At 35.7% G+C, this 10,832-nt stretch overlaps 1 protein-coding gene across 2 annotated transcripts; it reads left to right on the top strand.

The window, feature by feature from the left end:
• The first annotated feature begins 894 nt into the window (after nt 1-894).
• On the top strand, nt 895-7,343 carry LOC140984309 (protein REDUCED WALL ACETYLATION 3-like). 2 transcript variants are annotated; one of them, XM_073451620.1, is made up of 16 exons: nt 895-1,107; nt 1,499-1,590; nt 2,980-3,120; nt 3,197-3,253; nt 3,357-3,429; nt 4,033-4,191; nt 4,978-5,127; nt 5,209-5,464; nt 5,545-5,663; nt 5,815-5,901; nt 5,974-6,062; nt 6,179-6,241; nt 6,385-6,441; nt 6,616-6,712; nt 6,811-6,975; nt 7,099-7,343. In XM_073451620.1, exons 1-16 carry the CDS (start codon nt 1,075-1,077, stop codon nt 7,102-7,104), a joined length of 1,644 nt encoding a protein of 547 aa, XP_073307721.1. In that variant the 5' UTR covers nt 895-1,074; the 3' UTR covers nt 7,105-7,343. The 2 variants fall into 2 exon arrangements, with proteins under 2 accessions (XP_073307721.1, XP_073307720.1); XM_073451619.1 differs by having other exon boundaries at nt 2,974-3,120.
• Nucleotides 7,344-10,832: the final 3,489 nt, after the last annotated feature.

Here is a 10,832-nt window from a genome sequence, read left to right as displayed (position 1 = left end):
ATCTTTCCACATTCTGATTTCGAATGCTTGCCCTTTTTTTTTACGTGACTCTAATTGTCTAATTCCGCCTAAACAATTTCACGTAAAAACAACTAAAATTGCAAAACAAATGATCTAATTTACCAAATATATATATTGTGCATAAGAATACTAAAACTTAGCACCTCTCCTATGAAAAAAAGACACCATCTCAACGAGGAAGTATTCGAGTTGGTGGAGCAAGTGAGCGTTTGACTAATGATCAATAATTCGATTCCCTATGCAAAAACCTTATTGGGCGAACCTGTCGCATATGACATGTCCGGTGCGGTTTATCTAACTAGCATGACTAACAAACTATTACCTTATTCCAAAGATTTACCAAGTACGCATTGAAAAATAACTATTGTGAATTCTCCTGTCATAAAAAAAGATACCGTGTAGAAGATACATAAATTAATGATTGTATAGAAAATGTAAAATTAGATTAAAATATATTTTTGAAAAGAACTTATCTAATTATATATTATATATATTTTTTGAAAAGACAAATAATTACACAAAATTTTTTTGTAAGATCGTTTCATAATTCAATTTTGTAAAACATATCTTAAATCATACTTGACTTATGAATATTTTTTTTTAATGTTTTTTATGTCAAAATATTAATATTGAGTTTTCCATTTCACATAATTTTATTTTCGTATCGTTGTATTAGTTTGCCTTTATTACAATAATTGCTATTAAATATAATTGTAAATTACTTGCTTTAAATAACACAAGGGACCCACCGGTGCCGACAATACTTTATTTCAAAAATCTATTTATTTATTTATTTTTAATTTTTAATAAAAAAGATAAATACAATCTGCCAACTATCTGAAGTCTTTTAATTATATATATATATATATATAAATAATTGCAAAAATCCCAAATCTCATTTAAATTTCAAGCGGTTGCTCTGTCACCCACAGCCAAAAATTCACCCATTTTCCATTCAGATCTGATTTTTTCACCTTCATTTTCAACAATATCCCCTGTGTATGTGTGCATGCGCGCATACATTCACGAATTCATAGCTTTGAACTGTGAAAAATGGTGATCTACGGGCCACTGTCTCCTGGTCAGGTCAGTCGGTGAATACTTGCTCACCTTTGCTAAATTCTAGCTTATCGTTATAGTATGAAGTGTGATTGTAGTATTGGAAAGTTTTGTAAGTTTTAGCTTTTTGTTATAGTATGAAGTGTGATTAGTAGTGTTGTACGAGTTTTTGGCTCCATTGCATTGTGGGTTTTAGAAGATGAGATTGGTTCTGTTACTGATAATTTATAGTGTTTCTGTCGCAAACGACTACGGGATTTTGTAGAATCTGTCAAATTGTACGTTTATTTGTAAATTCAGTGTTGATCATTTAATTAATATAAAATTAATGCCATGTGCGGTTGATGGCTTTATCTAATTATTATTATCTTATTGTTATTATCAATATCTTTATGTTATTTTAAATTTCGATTTGCAGGTGTCGTTTTTCCTTGGAATAGTACCGGTGTTTGCTGCTTGGTTATACTCGGAATATTTGGAGCACAGGAAGCATTCATCATTTCCTAAACCGTAAGCCCATGGTTAAAACGTGCTAAGCAACACTCTTTGACCTAAAGCAACAAACACTATTTGTTGAGAAACGCCTGAAATGTTATTTCTCCAGTGATATGCGGTCGTTAACAAATATGCTTTCATTGAATCATATGAAAACGAGAATCTTGTTCAGGGAATCTGTTGGCTCTCAGACTTCACTTTGTTATGGAGATTTGTTTTTCTTTTGTCAGTAATAATGCATCAATAACCCAAAACAATTAAGTGGTTCGGCTAGAATATTTACACTGATACCAATCCTTAAGGCTAGAACTTTAATCGTTCACTCTAAAATTTGGATTACAATCATCACACTTTATATTGATAGGAAAAATACCTGATGCATTTGCAATAATCTCAATAAAATTGTTTATAATATTAATTACGATGATACCAAGTTTGGTTATATTATCTAACAACTAAACCCAACAATCTTGTTTTTCCATGTCGACTCTTATTTTACCAATAATCTCCCCCTTATCATGAAGTGTTCTCTATCAGAAATTTTCTACATTTTTCGAGGGAACACATGAGGTTGCACAAGGAATTAGGAGTTCAATTTGTGTTTTTCAAACTTATAAATCCAGAGTGGCTCCGTCCTCCTCAGACATTTTAATGAGGAAACTAATGATTCCATCAAGTTGATTGTCCTCAATTCAAACGATAAACATGTACATGGTGTGATTCGAACTCATGTCCTATGTTGGAAAAACAAATTTTCCACTGAGTCTCTTGGTAACAATGGGGATTGCGTTAACCAATTTGTCGTTGAGTGTTACCAAATCCACCAAACCATCTACATGTGTCTCTGATAACTGTACAAGTATATGAAAAATCGAAATATATATCTGATTGATCCATTGAACTAGGCCCTGATTGCACTTGGTGGAAACTTGATGGTTCTATGATCCCACTGTAACTTATTTTTAAAATCAAAGAATAAGAGAATGGAAAGGGAAATCAACAAAAACATTTATTTTGTTGTGTCCAGACTCACGTTTAATATCTGGTCACTGACTTAACAAAAATCACTATGTAATAAAATTTGATTATATTATCGGAACATGCGAACCCAACAAGACCCTTTGTCTTTTGTGATTATGAAATCGTTGATGAACTTTTTATCCTACAAAAGCAACGATTCACTGAATCTAATGAGCTATGGTGCTCTCCATTGGCTTCAAATGACATGGAAACAAATAACAGAGGAAGATTTCATATAGTTCTAACCCTTAGTTGACCAATCTTCTACGGCTTCTTAAATTTGAATCATAATGTGTCATTATTGAGAAAAGGGATGCATGTCAACTGTATATTGTCTGCCATTTTGAGTTTTTCTTCTCTAAAGGTTGTGCACTTTAGTGGCAGGAATTCTGATATCAATTTGGTCGAGTTGACTTTGACTGGTGCTGTTAAAGAAGATGACAGGGCTGTTCTTTTGGAAGGAGGTGTCCTACAGTCAGCCCCTTCAGGACTTCGAAATTCATCTGTAGTATCCAATGTCATCAGGTTTGTGGAGAAATGAGGTCAAATAAAGTCAGACTTGCATTGTAGCATAATGCATTTGGGCTCACTGTGTTATCAGGTTTCTTACATTGGATGAGTCATTCTTGCTGGAAAACCGGTCGACTTTGAGAGCCATGTACTGCAGTTTCTGTTTTTTCATCTGTAGTCATTTTGAATTAGGATGCATTTTTTTTTTTGCTTTCTTTATATAATACCTTCTTTTGGCTTGTCTCATGTAGGTCAGAGTTTGGTGCCCTTTTGATCCACTTTTTTATCTGTGACCGCACAAATCTTTTTGGTGAATCAAAAAAGGTTGGAATCAGGTTATTTTTGTTGGTACCGAGAGTTTGGTTTTTCTATCACAGAAAGATGGTGATGTACAAATGGATTCAAATTGATGTCATTTTTATGTGTCGAATGTAAGAATGGAAACTGTCAAACTAAGATAAGAAACATGCGATAGTCAGCCATTTAACATCACGGGATGTGCATATAGCGGAAAAACATCTGTGCCCATGCTTTCATGTGCACAAAAACCAACACATACTTTGCTCTAGTGCTTTACCATATGATATGACAGTGAAGGAAATGTTTTTGTTGGATTATGAGATTATATATTTTTATTGGATTATTGAAATAAAATTAAAGAGCTTGGTATCTCACATGTTGGATGATACAAATCAAAGAACTGTAGATACTTTTTATTCCATTTGTGGGTTTGAATACACACAAAAAAAACAAAAAATGACATGATTGAAATTACATGGAGAATACATGAATGACTCATTGTGATTTTGTTTGCAATATCGTTAATGTACTGACATGGGTGTTTGATGTTTTTCCTGCTTATGTGTACCGATTTACTTGATATACTTTGTGTATTTCTTGATAAACTTTTTGTTACATTGCTGACAGAATTATAACCGGGATCTTTTCTTGTTCCTGTACTTCCTTCTCATCATGGTTTCGGCCATCACTTCTTTCAAAATACATAATGACAAATCACCATTCTCTGGGAAGACAATAATGTATCTGAACAGGCATCAGACTGAGGAGTGGAAGGGTTGGATGCAGGTGTGTTTCTAATCTCTTATTTCCACTGATTAAATGTTATATTTAACTTGTAGAGTTTAGTAGGGATATTATCTGTCTTCCTTCCTGTTTTTTCCTTTAATGAAAGTGTATTTGCATCATTATTGTTTCAATCTAGTATTTTTCGTCACCCTTTCGTTTCTTGTCAAGTGACAATGAATTGATCTGCAGAATCATTGAAGAATTACAACTTCTCGTTTCAGTATAAATAGTTGGATACTGCTTGCTAATGTACCGTTGCAGGATGGAGACGAACTATGGATAGTGAGTTACATTAAGTGAGGTGTTGCGTGAACATCAAGGTGGACGCAGGGGATAGCTTGACTAATTAATTAGATGGAGAAACTAGAAAGGACTATAATTCAGGACTTATTATCTAGAATAATCTAAGCATATTCATATTTCAATTTTCATGTTTTCGTCATAAAATTGTTATGTGATTGGGTAATTTCCTACCTGGCCAAAACTGAAGGTTAAGAAATTTGTCATCTAACCTTAAACCCTTGTAGAAGTCCTAATTGCCTGATCTGAGCTCCTAAGAACTGATGGCGTTGGGCAAGCACTAAAATGATGACCTGAGGCAGGCCCATGACCCATCTATGGTTGGTGCGACACACTTAGTACACTGTCTAACCAAAGTGAATGTTCCTCATACTGCAATGTGTCGAGCTCCCCCTTACTGTATTTAGTACTCAATTGGCAATTTAATAACATGCTCATGGTTGAAGAAACAAAAACAATCTCATCAATCTTCTCTGATATGTTCAGGTCTTGTTTCTCATGTATCATTACTTCGCTGCGACCGAAATCTACAATGCCATAAGAGTCTTCATTGCTGCCTATGTGTGGATGACTGGATTTGGAAACTTCTCTTATTATTACATCCGCAAAGATTTTAGCCTTGCCAGGTTTATTCAGGTACACTCGTTTTTATATTTCAAGAAAATTAATATGTTGTCACTCTGGTTATTCTCCTAAAAGATTTACCTTGATTGGTAGATGATGTGGCGGCTTAATTTCTTGGTGTTATTTTGCTGCATTGTGCTTAATAACGACTACATGCTATACTACATATGCCCCATGCATACTCTTTTCACTCTCATGGTGTATGGAGCCCTTGGTATCTTCAGCAAACATAATGAGCAGGGCACTGTCATAGCTGCAAAAATACTTGCCTGCTTCTTGGTGGTCATTCTGATATGGGAAGTGCCTGGGGTATTTGATATGGTCTGGAGTCCATTCACTTTTTTGCTTGGTTAGTGGCTTGTTGAACTTAACGTTTGCCCTTGTCAATGCAAAGTTATGTCTCAAAGTAAACATTTGAATTTGTCTCAGGGTACACTGATCCAGCTTCAAAAGTGAAATTCCCTCTTCTGCGTGAATGGCATTTCCGTTCAGGCCTTGATCGATACATTTGGATTATTGGGATGATATATGCATATTACCATCCAATGGTAAATATTTCTTGCTTAATCATATGTCTCATTCACTATATTTTTGATTTTATGTTGGTTTATTGGGTGGCCACCGGTTGTCTTTTCTGATCATTACAAATTTCTATTTTTGTTGATTTTGTTCCTTTAAACCAATGAAATTGTTTTTCAGGTTGAGAGATGGATGGAAAAGCTGGAGGAAGCTGAAACAAAGCGCAAGATTTTCATCAAATCAATTGTTGTCATAATTTCCTTGACAGTAAGCTTGTTTCAGTCATCTCAGTTTTAAAAGAAACATTACTATCCAATGTAAATAAATTTGTGATTTCAGATCGGGTATCTGTGGGTGGAATTTATATACAAGCTTCCAAAGATGACATACAACAAATATCATCCTTACACATCGTGGATTCCAATAACGTATTATCATTCCCAAGTCTTTGTTATACAAACTAAGTAGAGATGTAATTTTTGCCAGTGGGATGGTGAATTTAGTTTTGACCAGGCTGTTTCTTAATGTGCTTTCTTCTTCGCAGTGTATACATATGCCTACGAAATGTCACCCAGCATTTACGGTGCTACTCATTGACACTTTTTGCGTAAGCATCCTTAAACTGGCCATGAATTATCATGTATTCCAGACTTTGGAATTTATTAAATTAAGTTTGGAATTTATTAAATTACGTTACAGTTCTGTTTTAATATGATCACCTGACCCGACATTATTCTTCTTATCAATTAGTTGGCTTGGGAAAGTCACTTTGGAGACTTACATCTCACAGATCCACATATGGTTGAGGTAAGTAGATTCCCATCTTAGGGCTGTTTCTTGGAATGAAATTCTACAAGGTGGAAAATATCTGAATTAACTGATATTTATCCTCCAACATTTAGATATTAGGTGGAACAAATATGATATATCAATTCTCTGTAATAATATCAGTTGAATTTGAATCCAACTGGTGGAACACAGGTCTGGAGTGCCCGATGGTCAGCCGAAGTTGTTACTTTCTTTGATCCCAAATTACCCAATGTTAAACTTCATGCTCACCACTGCCATATACATAGCGGTGCTGTATATTTCATTTCTCTCAATTGTTTCCATCCTAAACTAAAATTTCCTCGAAACCGAGATATTTTGGGTTTCAATTTATTTTTAATCTTGCAGGTGTCTTATAGGCTTTTTGAACTAACAAACACGTTGAAATCCACATTTATTCCGTCAAAGGACAACAAACGTCTTGGGAAGAACTTAGCTGCGGGCATGGCGATAGCAAGCGTTTTATACGTACTGGCACTTGTGTTATTGAAAGTTCCTCAAATGATGGTTAGTGTACGTATCATTCGAACTCGTGAGCTACAATACTTTGTCTGCCAATATGTGCCACAGTAAGAGTCTGCTTGGCTAAGATTATCTTTAAAAATGACGTAAGTTTTTAAAAATGCTGTGTTGCAGGTGTGAATCTTTGTAAAGGTATGTAAAAAATACAAGTGTATCAAAGGAACCATAATCAGATCATTGAACTCAGGTAATTTCCAAATGTAAAGGTGTGGTTTGTATAGCATTGACAATTTTGATTGTATTTCAGAAATTAGAAAATATGAAATTTAAATTCATTATTCATTGCTCCAATCAATCTGTAGAGAATTTAAGATTGGGTTCCACGACGTCCAGAAGATTATACATACTGTTCCTTCGAACCAGTTACTTGTATTAATCAAGTTAAGGTAATCTCCTCTGGTATCAGAAAATGTGTCGAGCTCATACGCGAATTATTCTATGTATAGTAAAGATGGGAACATCATATGTATATGAGAACAATAACTAGTAGTCCTTGCATACCTAGGTGTCTATGAAACGTGGACCGTTTATTCACCATATGAGAAGATAGAAAAAAGACCAAAGTTAATGTCTAATAATTGCTTAAGCATGATTGAAGCGGTTTTGGGAATTCGGATTTTAACATCAAACAACCGAACATAGAATGGAAATCACCCCTAGTTTGGACTGTGTAGGAGAAGAGGAGGTTATGCCTCGTTATGGTTTACAGGCAGAGTAGAAAATGGGTTTCTCTACCTTCGACCGGGACCATCTACATGACACCTGCAGGAGTAACATTATAAACTACGGTTACTGTCTAAATATGAATAATCCAAACTTGTTTGGATTAACAAAATTCTAATGAATTTCAAGTCAATCAATTTCAATAGCAATTCATTTGAAAGTAATTGCTCAAATCCTTTCGTCCATATGTCAAATCCATTATATTAAAGCGTGACCTTAGCTTATGAGAGAATATGTCTAGAACAAGATACAGCGCCTGAAATTGGAGCCCTGATCAGTTAGAAAGATGTTCGGTGAATCAGTGACGCGAACATGATAAAAAAAAAATAAGTGCAGCACATAGAAGGTTCGGGATATAGTTATACCAAGCAAGCAAAGGAGAACACCATAAGCCCACCTAGAACGCCATCAAGTATAATTCAGTTCCAACAAATCAAAGTGAAGGCCTTGGCCCGAAGCGCAGCAGAATTGTCGTCATAACTAAGAGATAGAATATGAACCTGTTGATAAGTGTTGATAAGAATATTAGGTTGATAAGGTTGTTATTAGGTTAATAAGGTTGTTAGGATAAATTAAAAAAGTTTGTTTTTATCTTGTTATTTAAATTAGATTGGTATCTTATCATTAGGTGTAATCTATTCTTTATATTCTGCTGAACTTTGAGATTGTAAATTTAATTTTTCGATTCATTCAGTCTTTGAAGCTTTTGAATAAATATTGAAGGCGTTTATGCCTCTCTGTTTTTCCGTTTTTATTCCATCGGCCTTTATGGTATCAGAGCACAATTGAAGGCTTCTACCGATGGTTAAAACTGCATATTCTGGGAGCCATGACGCATCCAGATCGGAAAGTTCTTCCACGATCTCTGGACCAAACACAATTCCTCCCTCTCATACCCTTGAATCTGCACCTCTTCAAATTACGAATCACAAACTAAATGGAAAAAACTTTCTTCAATGGTCTCGTTCCGTTCAATTGGTGATTCGAGGCAAAGGGAGAATTGGGTATCTTGATGGGTCCATTTCACCACCTTCTGCCACGGATCCCACCTATCAAAATTGGGATACTCAAAATTCAATGGTAATGACGTGGCTTATCAATTCGATGGAAGAAAGTATCAGTGAAATATACCTCTTCCATCTCACTGCCAAGGATATTTGGGATGCTGTGACTTTGGCGTACTCTGACCTTGAAGACTCCTCTCAAGTGTTTGAAATACGTAATCAGATTCGAAACTTGAAGCAAGGAGATGGTGCTGTCACTCAATACTTCAACACACTCAAAAAATTGTGGCATGAAATGGATCTATTCACTGTGTGTGAATGGAAAGATCCAGCCGATGGGATCTTGTATCGCGAGATGGTAGCAAAGGAACGAGTTTATGACCTTCTCGCTGGGCTGGATCGAAGTTTAGACGAGGTTCGTGGGCGTATTTTAGGAATGAAGCCGTTACCATCTATCGATGAGGTTTTTGCAGAGGTTCGTAGAGAGGAGAACCGGAAAAGGGTGATGCTTCAGACATTACCTTTCACAGAAAATTCGGCCCTCGCCACACGCACCTCAGAAAATCGTATTAATCCTAATATGAAGAATGGCAAACCGTGGTGTGAACATTGTGAAAAACCATATCATACTGTTGAAACTTGCTGGAAAATACACGGTAAACCGGCGAATTGGGTCCCAAACAAAGTCAAAAACCGAGAAAAAAAGGGGCTTCAAGCTTCAGCCAACTCGGATGTAGATGAGAACCAATCTACAGCAAGCTTCTCGAAGACACAAATGGAGCAACTCTGTAAATTCTTCTCTGATGCTACTGGATGTTCCAACTTGGCTGAGAAAGGTACCAAATTCACAGCCCTCAGTGACCTAACTACAAAAGGTGAGACTTGGATCATAGATTCTGGGGCGTCGGACCATATGTCTTCCAGTAAGAGTTTGTTTTTATCATATATTCCCAGTACAAGTCACCAAAAGGTTAAAATTGCCGATGGATCATATACTCATGTGCATGGTGTAGGAACTATTTTACTCAATCATTCGATTGTTCTTAAGGATGTTTTGCATGTTCCTAATTTGACCTGCAATTTGTTGTCCATCAGCAAACTTACAAAGGATTTGAATTGTAGTGTTAATTTCACATCATCTACTTGTATTTTTCAGGACCTAACCTCGGGGAAGAGGATTGGCAGTGCTAATGCAAACTCGGGTCTCTACTACTTTCGGGATGAATCTATCGTGAGTCACCATGTTCAAACAGCAGTTGGGAATTCTCCTCTTTCTCGCAAACAATACATATTATTGTTGCATTCCAGATTAGGACATCCAAATTTCTTGTATTTAAGACGGTTATTTCCTTATTTATTTCGAAATAATGACTCGTTTCAATGTGAAATTTGTCAATTGGCAAAACATACGCGTGTTCCTTTTCCTCCTCATTCATATAAATCATCTAAACCGTTTGCTCTAATTCATAGTGATATTTGGGGACCTTCTCGAGTACCTACTACTTCCAATCAGCGATGGTTTATCACTTTTACTGATGATCATACTCGTGTCTGTTGGGTGTATCTTTTAAGGGAAAAATCGGAGGTTGAACAAACCTTTCGAAACTTTTATTCCATGATCAAAACGCAATTTGATGCTAATATTCATATATTGCGTACAGATAATGGAACTGAATTTTTCAACTCTGTGCTTAACAAATTTTTAAGTGAGAATGGTCTCATTCACCAAAGTTCTTGTGTTAATACACCTCAACAGAACGGAATTTCAGAAAGGAAAAATCGTCACTTATTGGAAGTAGCGCGTGCTCTCTTATTCACATCACATGTTCCTAAATATTTTTGGGGGGATGCCATTCTAACAGCATGTTATTTGATAAATAGAATGCCTTCCCGTGTCTTAGAGTTTCAATCCCCCCTTGATCGTCTTCATCAATCCTATCCAGAACATAGGCTGTCATCTTCCTTAGAACTTAGAGTATTTGGATGCACCGCCTTTGTACATATCCATGATCAAAATAGGAGTAAATTAGATCCTCGATCTCATAAATGCATATTTCTGGGATACTCTTCGACCCAAAAAGGTTATCGGTGTTATTCAGTTGATACAAAAAGATATTTTAT

This window comes from Primulina huaijiensis, chromosome 9 (assembly GCF_012295235.1).
Source record: "Primulina huaijiensis isolate GDHJ02 chromosome 9, ASM1229523v2, whole genome shotgun sequence".
NCBI classification, from domain to species: Eukaryota; Viridiplantae; Streptophyta; class Magnoliopsida; order Lamiales; family Gesneriaceae; genus Primulina; species Primulina huaijiensis.
Note: the sequence above shows the minus strand (reverse complement) of the source record. Positions and strands in the feature narration are given on the sequence as shown.

Bases quoted from the DNA above. Each gene is read 5' to 3' on its own strand.
- LOC140984309 (XM_073451619.1), top strand. From the start codon at position 1,075: ATGGTGATCTACGGGCCACTGTCTCCTGGTCAG. The intron at 5,902-5,973 runs GTAAGCTTGTTT...TTGTGATTTCAG, and splicing joins TTGTCATAATTTCCTTGACA to ATCGGGTATCTGTGGGTGGA. The intron at 6,063-6,178 runs GTATTATCATTC...TCTTCTTCGCAG, and splicing joins ACATCGTGGATTCCAATAAC to TGTATACATATGCCTACGAA.